Below are 17,459 nucleotides of genomic sequence, written 5' to 3' on the forward strand. Positions count from 1 at the left end.
ACAGATCACTGCCTGGCCTTTGCCGATCCTCGAGCCTTTCCTGCTGTGTTCTGTTGCCTGCCCAGGGGCAGGAGCAGAGGCTCAGAGCGCTTTTGCTGGCCCCGGGCACCTGGCCTGGCCCAGCCCAGCCCCAGAATCCCTGCCAGCATTCCCTGCACCATTGCCCGGCCCCACGGCGGCTGCGGCTCCGCGGGCAGGCGGCTCCAGGAGTTCAGAGTGGGCAAAATGGGAGCGAGGGACAGGAGGCAGCTGGTGCCAGTGGGGGAAATGGCTTTGCTGGAGCTGGCAGGGACAGGAGGAGGAGGGAGAAAGTGGTGCAAAGTGTCCTGGTTTAGGGCAATTTTGGGAGAAAATTCTTTAAAGGAGTTTCCTCCAGGGAGCAAATTCATGCTCCCCTCCCCCAGCTGCTTAGGGAAAAAGATTTCCTTGGATAAAAGTGGAAAAAACTGTTAATTTAACCAGCAAAGCATTCTCCAGCACAAAATTGATCAATATTAAACAGCAGAACCTCTCACTCTGTGAAGAGATGACAAGCTCAGAAAGCCCCCTCTGTGGGGTGTAGTTCAGTTCACTCAGTCCTTTATCAGTCTCTTATCAGTCCCTTATCAGTACCTTATCACTTCCTGTTGACAGCCCCAGCCAGGTGCGCTGTGAGCTGCCGGTGCCCTTGTGATGTTCAGTCCAGGGCAGGTTAAACAGGAACAGAGAAAAAGGAAAACCCAGAGTACAGGAACTTCTCTGCCACATGGAGGTAAAAATTAACCCGATTTTGCCAGAGGTCCAGGAGCACAATGTGCAGAGTGAGTGCAGTTTGTGACAACAACCTGTGCCTTCCTCTCTGCCCCTTCGCTCTCAGAACCTGCCTTAAATGTGCAGAACTTATTTCTGGGCAAAGCAGACAAATGAGTGTCATAAAGTCACCCCAGGACACTCCTGTACCCCCTAAAAATAAAACTATTAATCTTAACAAATTTCCACAGAAATTACCAAAAATATTAACACATTTATAAAAATAAAACCTAGAAAATCATTCCCTCAAAATATAAAATAGCCCATATAACAAGCAACTCACTATAATAACACCTAATCTTAAAAGAAAATCCAAACAACCTTAAAAAAATCATTATAAAAAACCCCTATAATTACAGTTTTACCCCTAACACCCTACAAAACAAGTTAGATGAAATTTGTTTTTACCTCAACTCACCTTAACTATAACATTAAATCAATTAAACCAGAGTATTAATTAAATTTTAAAAATCAATACTACTTCCAGTATTATTAATAATATAACATATTAGTACTACTAAACATACCTGGTACAAAACAAAACCACCATCAATTTTCCCTTACTAGTACAGGAACATAATTATAAAAATTTTAAAAGATTATATTACATAACCTTATCTATCCACTCTGCCCATCCACAAACACCTTCAAAAATGAAAAATTTAACAAATTAAATAAAAACAAGCAATAAATCCTAATTAAACAATCTATTAAAGAAAAAATACTTTATACCTTAACTAAATGAAAGTTACAAAATAAATTTCCAAATATTAATTATTGTAATAACAGTATAAGTAATAGTACCCTATATACTTCACTGTATATACAAATAATACATAAGACCATCAAAAAAGTTTTTACAGTCCAATAAAGAGAGATGTGAGAAATAGATTTGTAGAGAATTCTCAAAACCTGAGAAAGGTCCCACAGCCTTGAACATCTGTTTGCAATCACTGAGACAAGGCTGCTGACTTAGGAGGGCCATGGAACAGAGGTGACATTGGTGAGAGAGAGGTTGTTTCAATGAGTTTCAAAATATGGCCATGCAAAAAAACCAGGCACTTTAGAGAATTAGAACTATGAAAGATGCACTGAAACAGGGCCACGTGAGGTAAAAATACAGGTGATGGGTGTTAGAAGTGATAGTGTAGTTGTGACAAACACCATTCACTTGTGTTAAAACGTTAGAAGTTTAGTAATAATGAAAATCGTAATAAAAATTAGGACAATAAGAATTTGGACAATCAAAGTTAGGACAATAAAAGACAAGAAAAAAGCAAAGAATTACGGACGTCCGGGTGCTTTTGCATTCTGGCACAAAAGCACACCTTGCTAACAAAGGATTAACCCTTAAAAGCAACAGCCTATTGCATATTCATAAATCTCATACAAGAATCAAATTCCTTTCAAACTAAGGGGGTTTCTGCTTAATTTCAACTCTCCCCCTCATCTGAGCTTTCCCAATTAGGAGGCAAGAGTTCTTCTCTTGGGATCTTGGTGTCTTCTTGCTGTTATCGCTATGTGAAGAATTTCTTGATTATCTTATCCATTCCTTGTGCTAGTTACAGAAAGTTTCTTACATCACACAGTTTCTATTTTAATATTATGCTGTAGCCTAAAAACTATATTTGCCACACTACTTAAAAGAGACTAATACAGCATAACTTTCCAACATAACACATTTAATGTGAAAATTGTGTATTTTATGATTGGCTTTTCACAAATACACAAATGAAGATATTATGTGTTATGTTAGAAAGTAATGCTGTATTAATCATCTTAAGTAGTGTGTTAAATATAGTTTTAAGTTCTGACATAATGTTAAAATAGAAACTATGCCATGTAAGATACTTTTTTTCTTAGAAAAGGACTCACACCGAGATAGCAGCCACAGGACACCCAAATCTTTCAGAAAAAGAGAATTTATTGCTCCATTATTGAGTTCTTCCTGCCTCACTCAGCCCTGAAGACACCATCAGGATTCAGAGGAAGAAGCTGACACTGCCCAGACAGAATCCTGAGTTTGAATGGAATTTATGCATCATGCATGAGGTGTATGAATATGCAACAGGCTGTTGCTTTTAAGGGTTAATCCTCTGTTAACGTGGGTTCTTTTCTGGGCTTATTTTGCCCAGAAAGAGGTACCTGGACTGTCTGTAACTCTTTGTTTCTATTGTCTCATATTGTCCTAGTCCAAATTGTCCAAATTATTATCACTCTAATTATATTACTATTTTTCTAACCATTTTATTACTATGAAACTTTCAAAATTTTAAAAACCAGGTGATCGGCGTTTTTCACACTTATGTAGTCCTTTTGTTGTATTTTGGTCAATGTTTAATAGACCTCCCTGCTCCTGCTGGCCACACCATTCCTGATCCAGGCCAGGAGCCCTTGGCCTTCCTGGCCACCAGGACACACTGCTGGCTCACGTTCAGCCCGCTGTCACCAGCACCCCCAGGTCCCTTTCAGCCTGGGCACTGCCCAGCCACACCGTCCCCAGCCCAGAGCATGGCAGGGGTTATTGTGGCCAAAATGCAGCACTGGGCACTTGGATTTATTAGACTTCATCTCCTTGGACTCTGCCCATCCATCCAACAGTTCCAGGTCTCTCTGCAGACCCATCTACCTTCCCACAGATGGACACAGCTCCCAGCTCAGAGTCCTCTGCAGAGTCACTAATGAAAGCCTCAATGCCCTCATCCATGGGGTCAGTGCAAACACTGAACAGAGCTGGCCCCAGCCCAGAGCCCTGAGGGACACCCCTGGTGCCTGGCCCCAGCTGGATGCAGCACCCTCAGCACCACTCTCTGGCCCATCCAGCCAGGGCTGAGCCCAGCACAGAGTGCTCCTGTGCCAGCCCTGGGCTGCAGCTTTTCCAGGAGGGAGCTGTGGCAGACACTGCCAAAGGCCTTGCTGGAGCCCAGACAGACACATGCACAGCCTTTCCTGCACCCACCAGCAGGGTCACCTGCTCATGGAAGGATTTTATTGTGGGATACAAATGCTTATATACTTAGTCTAGTGTTGAGATGAAGGGAGAACAACCATCCTTTAATGCATCGAACTCAAGTTTATTGATCGATCAGCCACTTTAAATAACAGTGTTAACAAACTTCATGCATATTCCAAAATCCAGGTTCATGATAGGCTAACAGAGAAAACTCTAACCACTCCTTTTGTTTTACAATACCGTTAATTGTTTACACAAAATAAAACCAGTGTTCTCACTGTGATATGAAAGGTTCCCAAAATTTCCACATCTGTTCTCAGGGTGCCATCTTTTCTCAGAGAGGGTGTTTTGCTTGTTATGGGAAGACTGCCTGAGAAACTTATTGTTTATAAAGTGATGCCTGAGAGAGTCTAATTGTTTATAGAAATCAGGCTGGGAACTGCTTTTTGAACTGCTTTGCAACTACCTTTTTCTTTTCTCTCAATTGTAAGGCTTCATGGCCTTTTTCTTTAAGCCATGCTTGAACTAAACTCTCCACAGTCTAGGAAGATGTGTAATGTTTTACTACAGTGATTGGGTTAATCATCACAAAAACAAACATTTCTTGCTTGCAGAAGTCCTATGTAAGTTTCTTTTTCCTGTAAACACACGTGATTCAATCTTCTTGTAATCCTGATTTAATCCTCAAAGTTCTGTTTCCTATTGCCAAGGCACCCTGTTATCAAATTTCTTATGCTAACCATGTCCCAAGTCCATCATCGGTTGTTGACCCAATATTGAAACAGTTCAGCACCTTTGCCTTTTTCTCATCGGCAGTTCCCTCCCACATCCAAAAGAGAACAAAGGCTGGTTTTACCCTTCCTTTTACCATTAATATATTTGTAAAAACAGTTTTTATTTATCCCTTCCAAAAAATGCTAAATTATGTTCAAACTGAGCTTAGGCCTCCCTAATCTTTTTCCTACATACCCTAGCAGCCCCCTTAAATACTTTTGAGAAACCTGACCCTCCTTCCAAAGATGATACATCCTCCTTTCATTCTTAAGTTCCTTCAAAACCTCATTCCAGTCCAGGCTGGACATTTGCCTCATGGACTTGTCTTTGGGCACACAGGGACAGTCTGTTCCTGTACCCTCAAGATCTCTGAGATCACCTTTCCTGAACTCCTTTGTTTTTAAGGGTTGCTTCCCAAAGAACTCTGAATAAGTCTCCTGAATAGGCCAAAGTCTGCCCTCTGGAAGCCTAATGTACAAATTTTATTGATGTTCCTCCTGATGTCACCAAATATCAAGAATGCTACAGTCCCTGGTGCTCCTGAGCCCTGGCAACACACCCAAAAATGTGGTGACTCTCAGTGGCTCCAGGAGTTCAGAGTGGGCAAAATGGGAGCGAGGGACAGGAGGCAGATGGTGCCAGTGGGGGAAATGGCTTTGCTGGAGCTGGCAGGGAGAGAAGGAGGAGGGAGAAAGTGGTGCCAAGTAAAGGGGAGAGAAAGAGGGACAAGGCAGCGGGGATGGCCATGGGGCAGGTGGGCATTTTGCTTTCCAGGTCTGTGGGAGGAAAGGAAGAACTGTCAAATCCATTTAAGAAAAGAGGGGACAAATAGCAGGTGGTGGAAATCACTGACAATTGGGATTCATTTGATCTGCTTGAACTGCAAATTCTCCGCGAGGCGGGAGGGCGGAGGAGGTTCCTACCCCGGAAAACCCGCGCTAAGAAAAAGAACCCGGCCTGGAGGACCTGGAGAAGAACTTCAGCCCCCGGTAGCTGCTTCTGGGGGTGTCACCCGCGGCGGACCGCGATCCTCCCCTTTCCCCCGCGGTACACGGGGCACGGCACGGCACGCCCATCTTTTCACTGCGGGCAAAGGTCCTTTATCCTCCTTTATTGCTTTATGATCCTTTATTGCACTTCTTATGCAAAAGCCGCTCCCACCGGACTTTACATTGCGTTGGCAGCGGCCGTGACCGGGATTTTTGGCCGGGACGAGAGCGGTGGAGCCGCGTTCGGGGCATTGCAGAGCGGCGGCGGCGGAGCCCAGAGCTGCGAGGTGATGGAGGAACTCAGAGGCGGCTGCAGCCCAGGTGGGACCGCGGTCGGTGCTGCCCCAGCTCGGGGCTCGCTGCGGGCGGAGGGGCCGCGCTGAGGGCCGGGGGGTTCTGGCGAGTTCCTGGTGCCGGCTTCCCCCGTGTGCCCCCTGCGCTGGGATCGCAGCCGAGGGAGCGGCTGCCCGCGCTCTCCTCCTTGCCCGGATGGCCGGCATGGAGCCTGTGAGAAAACGCTGCTCACTTTTCATAATTTTAGAAAGATTTATTCAATCTCGTCAAAAATACAAGACTGAATACTTGCATCCTCTGGACTATTCTGGCAATCAAATAAAACAGGGGATTAAACGAGCAAGAAATATCAAAACAGTTGTAACACATAAAAGGAAAAATCCTAATTTCTTCTATCTTCTTATCTCTAACACACTTTCAGCTAGGTTTTAACATTGTTTTCTAATTTTTCACTGGTACCTGGCTTATTTTTCTGATAGCTTTTGCTTTTTCCTGAAGAACATCTCTGTTGTCATCTATTTTCAACAATCTGATATATTAAACTTTCCACAAAGACCCCCTTCTTTAGCCAATAAATAGTCCAAAGCCAACCTTTTCTGACACACCACAGTTTTTGTTTGGCTTTGCTGACTTGATATTAATTCCAATGCACGAGTAACTTTATTTGTTATAATTTCTATAATTTCTCGGAGTATTATATGATTCAGCATATAATTTGGGGTCAATATAGAGTTAGATTTCTGTGCTGGTTTTACTTTTTTGTTTACTAGTTGTTTTTTTACCGACTCCTGAACTATATCTTTATGATTAAATGTAAAACAAATCTATTTCTCTCCGTTTGGACATTCAATTCCAAATCTATTGCTACTTTTTCAGAAGTTTGTTGCAATCTAAGAATTTTCCCCATTTTGCTTACAGAAACTTAATTTGCATGGGTTATAGCAGTGGCTGTTGACAAGGGTGTGGGTGATAAAAGAGGAACTTGGGTTTCTTTCTGTGTAGTGCTTTCGGTAGCATTTGTGACATGATCTTGCCAGGATTCTGAAAGGGAAAGGGCAACAAATGAGTGAAAGAAAAAGGAATAACAGGGGTCTGGTATGGCTTATACCCCCACCTTCCCTGCCTATGGGGCTGCTGCCCACAGCAGGTGTGTGTGAGCTGCTCAGTAGCGAGTACAGTGGTCAATCCAGGCTTGCCCTCTTTTTCCCTTGTCACTTCCTTCTACTAATTTATAGCCAATCGTTTTTGACACTCCTTAACTGTGATTTCCCAACATTCCTCAGTTATTTCTCATTCTTTACTTATCTTTATTGCAGTGACTCCGACCAGAGCAGCTCCTGCCCTAGCAGGAAGGGGCAGAGGAGATTCTGCCCTAGCAGGAACGGGGGAGGAAGCTCGCAGACAGCCACGAGCTTGGGGACCCTGGGGGTGTGCCTCGGGTCCCTTTTGCCCTCTCTTCTCTCTCTCTCCCCCCACTTGCCGGCCCGGGGCTGCCATCCTGGACTCAGATCCAGCAGGCTCGGAGCCCCCCTCGGCAGCTCCGCTACTGAGCCAGCCCGCTCTGAGACCCCGCCGCTCGTACGAGAGCGGCCAAACCCTTTCTAGCCTTGATAACCCAAACCTGGCGTCCCCCGGTGCTCCTGACATTCCTTTTCCTTAGTTAACATATCTTCTCTTTCCCTTCAAGGAGTGTCTGTTCTGTTAAACCTTCTCCGGATCCCAGTTCGGCACTGAGCAACTTCCTACCAGCCATGTGTTAAGACACTTCCCTGCCCTTCATGCAGAAACTGCATTCAAACTTTTGTCCTCCTCCAGCACCAAGGCATCATTACTCTGCATTCCAACATCCCAGAGTTTGCTAACCACCCCTCCCCTTCTTTTCTTCTTACTCTCTTTTCTTTTCCCTATCTTTTTCTCTTTTCTTTATTTCAAGGTACCTTGGACTGCACAAGGTGTACACACAACTAGTTTACTTCTAAAAGGAAGTTTACAGCTTTCTTGGACTAGGATTGCAGTAGCTGTTATAGCTTGAATACAAACCACCAGCCAAGGCTTACCGGGTCTAACATCTTTGATAAATAAACTGCTGGTCTCTTTACTCCTCCCACTCCTGAATTAGAATTCTATGAGCTACTCCATTTTCTACATTTATGTACAAATGAAAAGGGTTTTTCTAACGAAGGTAAGCTTAACACTGGTACTTAGGCCAGTTTTAACTTCAGCTCTCCTAATTTAACATCATTTTCCATTGTTAATTTTCCATATAAAATTGTTGTTGCTCGTGTGTACCCATCAATCCATAATCTGCAATATCCCAAGAATCCGAGTAGTTTTCTGATTTCTCTTTTTGAAGAGGGAGGGGGAAGAGAGAAAATTTCTGCAATTCTCTTGGGGTTGAGTTTCCAGTGACTCTTAATCATTAAGTGTCCAAGATATTTACCTCTGGTTCTACAAATTTCCCTTTTGATACCCTTAATCCTTTTTCCCCAAGAGAATTCAAAAGTCATATAGTAGCTTCTCTAACTTTAACTTCAGTTTCTCCAAATAATAAAAGATAGTTTCTATTGGGCTTCTTTAGTGGGAGAATAGGGGTATTATGAGAAGACATATAAGGTTCTAACGTCCCATCCTTTAGAATTCCTTCTATTACTGGTTTCAAACCTTCCCATCTTTCTAAGGATATAGGATACTGATGTATACATATGGGACAATCTTCTCTCTCAATTGTGACCTTTATGGGGTCAATATTTAATCCTTCCCTCTCCAGCCCAAACTTCTTTGTTAATTTTTTTCTCATCCTCTTGGCCAAGTTTTAAAACTCTAGCTGCCATTTTCTCTTCTTCTGGTATAACTCCTATTTCTAGTTTTACTTTTAAGTCTCTTTTTAATAAGTTGCTACCTGCCCCAGGGAATAGTAAGATATCTCCCACCAAAATTTTAGTTTCTCTCTCAATTACCACATCTTAAATGACAGGAACTGTGAAACTCTCTCCTTTTGTTCCTGTTACTTTTACAGTGTCTTTGTTTAGCTATAACCTTTTTGAATATTTAAGCGGCCGATTCTTTCTGCCTGTTTGAAAGCAAAACCAGTGAGAGACTCCAAGTCAAAAATATAATTTATTAGGAAAAGGGAAAATGAAAAACTTAAGCACACTGAATTAAGTAATCCTCTTTCTTCCTAAATTTTTCTAAAGGTGTGTACTACTCCAAAGGCATACCTCGAATCAGTATATATGGTTCTTTTCTTTTGTGCTAAATATTCTACTGCTGTTTTCAAAGTATATAATTCACCAGTTTGAGCTTACTAGTTTAAGGTTAATTCCCCTTTTTCAATAGTTTGCATGTTTTTCCTATCAACTATTGCCTGCCCTGTATTTTATCCTTTTGCAAGGATTCGTGTCTTGGTTAGCTAACATAACTCCCAAAGGGCTATTTTGGGGTATCTCAGCTGGTAGGCTTTTAACTCCCCCCTTCCTTACCTGTATTTAACTTACTGGTTTTCTGTCCCATTTTTCAAGATCTTATCTATCCATCCCCTGCCTCTGTTTTTCTCTTTCACTAGCAACCTAAATACCACCTTCTTCCAACTAAGCACACAAAAAATTAAAAACCCTTTTTCTCACACTACTTTTCAATACAATACGCCTGCCTCCAAGGAGGTATAGGGAAGCTTAAAATAAACAGTCTACATTACACATACGTTCATTTCTCTACTTTCACTCACTTTTATTTCTCATTCACTTTCACACATTCTTTCACACCCTCAGGACCCAAAGCAGATCCCTGTCACCAGGGAATTGTGGGTCCCTGTGGCCCCCCTCGCCTTGGGGTTGGCCTGTGGGTCTCAGTGACACCGGGCCTCCGGGAAGGGCCCTGGCTCTGGTCACCTCTGGTGCCCGTGCACCTGTGAGGCTGTCTGTGTGTCACTCACACTCTTTAGCCCCTCACCTGTGATGCTGTCTGTGTGTCACTCACACTTTAGCCCCTCACCTGTGACACCAGACTGTCTGTGTGTCACTCACACTCTTTAGCCCCTCACCTGTGACACCAAGCTGTCTGTGTGTCACTCACACTCTTTAGCCCCTCACCTGTGACACCAGGCTGTCTGTGTGTCACTGACACTCTTTAGCCCCTCACCTGTGACACCAGGCTGTCTGTGTGTCACTCACACTCTTTAGCCCCTCACCTGTGACACCAGGCTGTCTGTGTGTCACTCACACTCTTTAGCCCCTCACCTGTGAGGCTGTGTGTGTGTCACTGACACTCTTTAGCCCCTCACCTGTGACACCAGGCTGTCTGTGTGTCACTCACACTCTTTAGCCCCTCACCTGTGTCACCAAGCTGTCTGTGTGTCACTCACACTCTTTAGCCACGGCTCTCTCCACACTCAAGAGAAAACAATGGTCTGTTTGCAGGTCACATACATGTTCTGCCACAGCCCCCACCCACCCAGGGGACAATGGCTGATTCTGTGTGTGACTCACTCTCACATGCACAACAAAACATCAATAAGGAACCTTTTACTTTCCAATCACCTGTTACAATTTCAGGTGTTACTGGCCAGTCCCGGTGCTCATGGATATCCCTCAATCCAGCTGCGTTGTCCAACCCCGGATGCTCTCGGGCATATCCTCAATCCGGCAGAATTTTGCCCAACCCTGGATGCTATTGGAATATAAATTCCTCATCCCAGCAGGTTTTTAGGGGCCCCTCCTGTCCCGTTTCCTAGTGGATTGGGCCAGGAACCTTGCTCCCTACCTCCGAGGGGTCCAACCCCTCCCTGAGACCCAGTCCCAGTTACCCCGGGGGGTTCTCTCACTCCTTTTATCTCTCGCTTCTTCTCTTTACTGGCCTATTTTCTCACGAAAAGAAGGAAATGCAGCTTGAAAGACTCCTTGCTCACTTGGCAGATCTGGGACAACCAGCCCTCCTCTCATTCACACATATTCATCCCCCCGTACCTGCCCCCCGAGAAATATTTACCAATCCCTTTTCCTTCCCGGCTTCTTCGTGCGCACTACTAGTCTTAGGGGCCAATTACCGCGGCTGTAGGGAGCCTTTTTCCCTTCTCTTTGTTTTATTGCCTCCTTTTGTCCACACATCATAACCTGCGTCTGTCGGTCACCATAAGGGAAACAGAGCGATGTTGCCAAACAGTGCAGGGCGCACCTTCCCCACCCTGATTCTCCTAAAGCACCGGCAGCGAGGTGTTAGCAACCATGCTCTGCTACCAAATTGTGAAAAATGCCAATCACTTGTTTGTAAAATTTTAAAAGTCTAATAGTAATAAAATGTTTATAAAAATAGTAATATAATTAGGGTAATAATAATTTGGACAATTAGGATTTAGAACAAAACGAGACAATAAGAACAGAGTTACAGAAGGTCTAGGTACCTTCTTCTGGGCAAAATAAGTCCGGAAAAAAACACACGTTAACAGAGGATTAACCCTTAAAAGCAATAGCCTGTTGAATATTCATGCACCTCATACACGATGCATGAACTCCATTCAAATACAGGATTCTGTCTGGTCAGTGTCAGCTTCTTCCTCTGCATACTGACAGAGTCTTAAGGATTGAGAGAGGCAGGAAGAAGTTCGTTCGTTCTGATAAGGGGGGCATGTATTCTTTTTCACTGAAAGATTTAGGTGTCCTGTGGCTGCTATCTCAGTGCAAGGCCTCTCTTTAAAAAGTATCTTACACAGCATAGTTTCTATTTTAACATTATGTTATAACCCAGAACTGTATTTAACATATTACTTAAGAAACTTAGTACAGCATACTGTTCTAACATAACACATATAATATTCATTTTAATATTAGCAAAAAGCCAATCATAAAATATGCATTTTTCGCATGGCTCATCGCGGCTGCTCTCGCTAGGACGGAGGCGGCTGCTCCGTGCCCGGCACCGTTCCCGCCCGTGCGGCACCGGGCTCGGGGCCGCTGCTCGGGCGGGAGGTGTCCGTGCCCGGCTCGGGGCTGGCACGGCATGAACTTGAACCCAGTGCCTCAGAGCCCAAAGCGCTGCAGGCGCCGGGTGCGGGCACAAAGCGGCGCATCCTGGCTGCTCCGGGGCCGAGGCTTCTCGGCGCTGCGCTCTGTGCCGGGAGCCGCTCCGTGTGCCCAGGCAGGAGCCGCGGCGGCCGTGCCGGCGCTCGGTGTGCCCGGGCTCCGAGGCGCCGGGGCAGGGAATCATGCGGGGCACAATGGTGAGCAGCCCGGGGCTGCTGCTTCTCGCCCCTCGGCAGGCGGACTCCGAGCCGCAGCTGCCCCGGGCCAGCAGCAGCCGGCAGCTCGCAGGCGCTCTCAGCGCCCGGCCCGGCACGGAGCTGGGCTGCAGCGGCTGCAGAGCCACAGGGGCCGCGGCTGCGGCCACCGCAGAGCTCCCGGAGGCTGCGCTTGTCTCCGCACCTGCTGCCGCACCTCTGGGCAGCGGCGACAGCGCAGCCACAGCTGCCACCGCCCTCCTGAGCCCCCGAACGGCCGGCACCAGCAGCGACATCTCATTGTGTCTCTTTCAGGGCGCCATCAGCGCGGCTGCAAAGCTGTTCCCGAGGCCGAGCTCCCAAAGGATCTGCCAGCAGCACTCCTGATGTCTCCGCAGCAAGGGGCTGTTTGTTCCGGGCAGAGAGATGGCGCCTGTGAGCCGGAGAAGAGTGAATTCTACTCCATTCCTGGAGTGGCAAACGAGGCCCGGCATCCCCAGGAGGGACCAGCAGCCGCGCTTCCACACTTGCCTGGGGCCCAAGAAGCCTCTTGGCATAAGCAGGGGGATGCCACTTGTGAGCGTGCCGTGAATGCAGATGTGGAGAATGGATTCTGCACCAAAAATGGGAGTGGAGCCCCTGGCTCCCCAGGGCACAGCAGCAACGGGCAATGAACACAAAAGGAACCTCAGAAGATTCCTGGGTGAGTACAGGGTCACCCCTGTGCCCTCTAGGCAGGGGCCCGTGTCCCCTCCCAAGGCCAGGGCTGGCAGGTGTGTGGCTGTTTCCCGATGTCTGGAAGAGGCCTCGTGCTCTGCCGGGCCCCATCCGTGGCTGGAAGCAAGAGCCCCAGCTGTCCCCAAGGCTGTGCAGTTCTCCTGCTGCAGCCTGTGCCCACAGCTGTGTCCCTGCCTGTGCCCACAGCTGTGTCCCTGCCTGTGGCCAGGCTCTTGGCTCTCTGGCTGCCAGCTGAGGGAGGCCCACACTGCCTCAGGGCTCCCTGCTCTGCTCCCTGGCCGTGGGCTGAGCAGATTGCAGGGCCGGCTCTGCTTCTGGCAGCCAGCAGCTCTTTCCTGCTCCAGGTGAACGGTTCAGGTGCCATCCCGTGGGCACGGCGGTGCTGATTCTGCTGCTCCTGGTGCTGGTGCTGGCTTTGGGGGTGGCCTTGGCTGTGCTGGCAGGTAAGGGAGGGGCAGCAGCGTGGGCCCAGCCCCTCGGGGCAGAGCGGGCTCCCTGCTCCCTGCACAGGGGAATCCTCTGAGCTTCTCCTCTTCCCCCTGCAGCACCACAGGTTCCAGTCACACCTGCCACTCCACTCTTGGTTCTGGGCTGTCCCCATGGCTGGATGGGCTACATTGGGGTCTGCTACTACTTCTCACTGGATTTCAGCACGTGGGATCAGGGTCAGGAACGGTGCTCCGAGCTCGGGGCCTCCCTGGCCATTGCCCAGGATGAGGAGGCCATGGTGAGTGAGGGGCTGCGGGCGCTGTGGGGTGGCTGAGGGCAGCCTGGGGGCGCTCCTGGGCCGGGCTCGGTGCTCGCAGGGCCGGGGCTGCAGCCCTGGGCCGGGGCCTTGCAGGGAAGGAGCCCCGGCGTGCGGGGGCAGCCCCGGGCACGTGTCCCCCCGAGGGGCCGGGGCAGCTCCCACTCCTCTCTCCTGGGCAGGATTTGCTCTCCCGCCTCTGTGGGAACGGCGATTTCTGGCTCGGGCTGCGCAGACGGGGCGAGCGCCTGCACTGGGGGGACGGCAGCAGCTACAGCTCCCGGTGAGTGCCGGGGAGCCGGGCAGGGCCTGCGGGCACAGGGGCACAAGGGCTTCCCCTGGCAGCCAGCGCTGCCTCTGCTCCTCCCTGCAGGGTTCCTGTTTTTCACAATTCCGAGTGTGTGTACCTGGCTGACGATAAATTCAGGAGTGTGAACTGCTCCAACGAGCGGCCGTATGTCTGCAGCAAGGCCCAAGCTCCCCTGTAACAAGGGCTGCACAAAGGACCTTCTCCACACTGGGCAGTGCCAGCTTCATCTCTGAGCCCAGCACAGCGCTGTCCTTCCTCAGCTGCGCCCTGTGCCTTGCACTTCCTCTCAGGGTCACCTCAGTGCCTCTTCATCCCCAGTGCCAGTGCTGGCCTGGGGCTGCAAAGGAAAAGTCTCTGCAATCCATCCTGCCACCGATGATGCCTGCAGGGAGTGCAGTGCCCTCATTACATGTGAGAAACATGGCTCAGTATTTACACTTTTTATAAAAGTTCATTACCGGTTAAAATCCTGTTTTGCGGAGAAAATAAGAAACTTCACAACTTTATAAAAGTTGTAAAGCTCGGTATGTTTATTTATGGCGCTGGACGCATGCAGAGAAAATTCTCTTCCAATGGCATGCATACTTCTGAAGATCTCTGATCTCTTTTTATCTCTTTTCTAAATGCATATGCATACAGTTTCACAATAGGTTCCTACATATTCATTCCGCGTGACATTTATCGCCAGTTCTTCTTTATCAAAGGAATTCTTATGTCGGGGACAAATTGACCTCCTGGTCTTTTCTGTTTTTCTTTCTCTGTCTCTTTGCTGTCTCAGCATGTGAGTTTTTCCTTCAGCTTTGGCTTCACAGACTTTTCACTTCTTTTAGACACTTCACTTAATTCAGAATGGATCTCTACTCTGTCTCATTCCCCCCTTTCCTAGGAAATAAGTAAATTCTTTTACTTAATGAAAACTTTCATGACAATAAGTGTCTTTTAATGCTCTACCATCTATGTTTGATAAAGAGGTTAATACAGCTATTCGTTGTAGTATTCTCCAGTCCCAAATTAACAATATAGTAGATAATCCTAAGTTTATCCCAACTAATATTAGTAAAACTACAATGGTGTGGCACAACTTATTAAAGATTCTATTTGCAGTTGGTGACCACCCAAAGATCACATCTCACTAGTGATGATCTATATTTTGTTTTATTCTTTGTAGAACTCTGGCTATCTTCTTTGTATCATGTTGGACATTAATTAAGGTTTTCTTTCTACTTTCTTGGAATTCCTTTAAGATCTCCAATAGGCCTTGTTGCTTAATTAATTGTTTTACTAATGTAGGGTTCATCTCAATAGGAGTAGGTGGTAGTCTGTGATACATCGGTAGTTAGCTATAATCAGCTGGTGGGATGTCACTGGGGCCAAGTACGAAAAGTCACACCTGATAATCTTAACAAAATTACAAATACAGAAATTAGAATGATTTCTACTAGACAGAATAAAACTATTGCTATCAATTTTTACAGCAGCACAGGCAGTTCTCAGACACACACACCCTTTTCCAGTATATACGAGCACAGTTTTCTGGTCAGTGACTGGGTGAATTTCAAAGTGACAAATACTCTGTTCAGTGTCCAAACACACATCCTGAGCATTAATAGTATTGCTTTCACAAATGAATCCCATCAGTTCTCTAGTAATGCAGGATTCTAGTTTACTGTCTGCTACTTTTCATTCATCTTTCGTGCCCGCACTCCATGTTCTGAAGGATAGAGTATTGTTTTTTCATGGTTTAATCCTAGAGCAACGATGGGATGGATAACATAAACAGTGGCATTACGTATGGTAAGCTCAAAGGCAGTGGCCACATTAGAAGCAGGATCATAGGTGAAATTCGCCATAGTCCACCAAGATTGAAACTTCCTTTCAAAATCAATTGCATTATCTCACACAATTTTCTGAATTTCAGCTGGAAAATTACCTTCACCCCCTTCTCGTATGATCAGAGCTGCTGTTGCTTGTATCCATAACTGTGCTTGTATACAATTGAAAGCTAAAGACACATTATCTTGAACTGTACTAAGTGCTTCTACTATTAACTTGTGGTCTTGGTCCCCGGCCTTTTCATACTTCCTTACTTTGGCAGTACTTTGAAATCTGCCACTGGCTAGTTCCTAATGCCAATAGAGATTACTATAAAGGCTGCTTCAATTTTGTTAGGCTACCTGCTGCAGTGGCCAGTCTATTCATCAGTATTTCTGAATCAGTTCCATTTAAAACTCCTAATCCTGTCTCTAATATGCCAGTTAGATGTTTGTTATGGGAAACAGGAACTGCTTTCTGTCTATGACCATCCCTCCCTGCCAGAGGGATGTGCTGGGCTCACACTGCAAATTCAGACACACTTTACAAGTGTATCTGACAGAGGTTTAGGTCATACTTGAAGCAGATGTTTGTTCTGAAATGTAGAGACCTCAGGGAATCTAACCTCTCCTTCCCCCTCCAAAGCACCTGATTTCCCAGATGTGTGGCAAGCAGGAATGTCTCTCCTGGTCTACAAAACTTTACTCACTTTGCCCTTAGCTAAGATCAAGCTGTGGACTGTGTTCAGGGCAGGTCCAAGCCTCAAGTAAATAATGAAGGGGAAATCTGAGAGAAGAGCTTAAATTCATTGCAGTGCCTCAGAAGAAACTGGGATCAGGTTTCTGCTACTTGAAACACTCAGCACAAAAGTGATGCTCAAAATCTTACAGTCTGCTGCTCAGCTCTGAGGGGGGGGGGGTCTCTCTTTACCTCTTTTAAGCAGAATCTAACTGCTTCAGACTGGGACAATCACTGATCCAAATCTCAGTAGGAAAAGGGATAGCTATAAATAATGAAAATCACCTTCTTTGCTTGGGTTAATTCACCACATGCAGTTCAGCACCTTTTACCAGCCATTGCCTGGGTGTTCAGCCAACCAGCTTAGAAAATGACTTAAGGAAACTGATTTACATTATCAGCTCTACACGTTTGAGAGACCATTCTGGGTTGAATATTAGCTGTTGTTCACTCACATTCTTTACTATGTAGGGGCCTATTTCATACACTTTGGGTTCAAGTTTGGGTAGAGTGAATTAGTATGGGTTGTATAAGGCCCTCCTGTGGTAAAAGGTGCAGTGTCTGCTTTGAATTTAAATGGAAGTCTGATAGCAACTCGAGCTCAAAGGCCGGTCACTTCTACAGGCTGTATCAAGGTGAAATTACACCAACAGTCTGATCCACTTAGGCTATCACAGACTTCTTGGTGTTCATATACACCAGGGGAGGTTCAGACACTAATTACATCTGGTCTCTCATAAGCCATCTTATTGATGACTCAGCACTTTACTTTGATTTCTTCTCTTCTGATTCCTTGAAGTGTTCACAGTTCCTGTTCTTGCTATTCTTGCTCTTCACGTACTTGATTCTCATGGATTACTACAGTAATATCTGTTTACATATCTGTTTAAGTCTTTTATCTCAGAAGGTTTTCCCATGGATCCAGTATACTGATTAAATGCTAGGGACTAAGGCCGTTCAGCATTGCTTTGGATAGAGGTACTCTTTAGTTCTAAAACTTCAGTTATAATTACATACAAAACAATTCTGTACACTAAAGTATGAGCTACTCCAGACCGCAATATACTCATTTTGCCCGAGTAAGTTTTAGTCTCAGTTCATTGTCTCTT

At 46.2% G+C, this 17,459-nt stretch overlaps 1 protein-coding gene across 1 annotated transcript; it reads left to right on the top strand.

The window, feature by feature from the left end:
• The first annotated feature begins 5,994 nt into the window (after positions 1-5,994).
• Positions 5,995-13,978, top strand: LOC132076533 (C-type lectin domain family 2 member D-like). The gene is made up of 6 exons (XM_059477668.1): positions 5,995-6,012; positions 11,682-11,838; positions 12,323-12,442; positions 13,291-13,472; positions 13,673-13,773; positions 13,864-13,978. The coding sequence occupies exons 1-6, from the start codon at positions 5,995-5,997 to the stop codon at positions 13,976-13,978; spliced, it is 693 nt and encodes a 230-aa protein (XP_059333651.1).
• The last annotated feature ends 3,481 nt before the right edge of the window (positions 13,979-17,459 follow it).

Source organism: Ammospiza nelsoni, chromosome 8 (assembly GCF_027579445.1).
Source record: "Ammospiza nelsoni isolate bAmmNel1 chromosome 8, bAmmNel1.pri, whole genome shotgun sequence".
Classification (NCBI taxonomy): Eukaryota; Metazoa; Chordata; class Aves; order Passeriformes; family Passerellidae; genus Ammospiza; species Ammospiza nelsoni.

Excerpts from the sequence above, each read along its gene's own strand:
- LOC132076533 (XM_059477668.1), top strand. Across the intron at positions 11,839-12,322 it reads CAAAGCGCTGCAGGCGCCGG|GGCGCCATCAGCGCGGCTGC; the intron begins GTGCGGGCACAA and ends TGTCTCTTTCAG. Across the intron at positions 13,774-13,863 it reads GGCAGCAGCTACAGCTCCCG|GGTTCCTGTTTTTCACAATT; the intron begins GTGAGTGCCGGG and ends TCCTCCCTGCAG.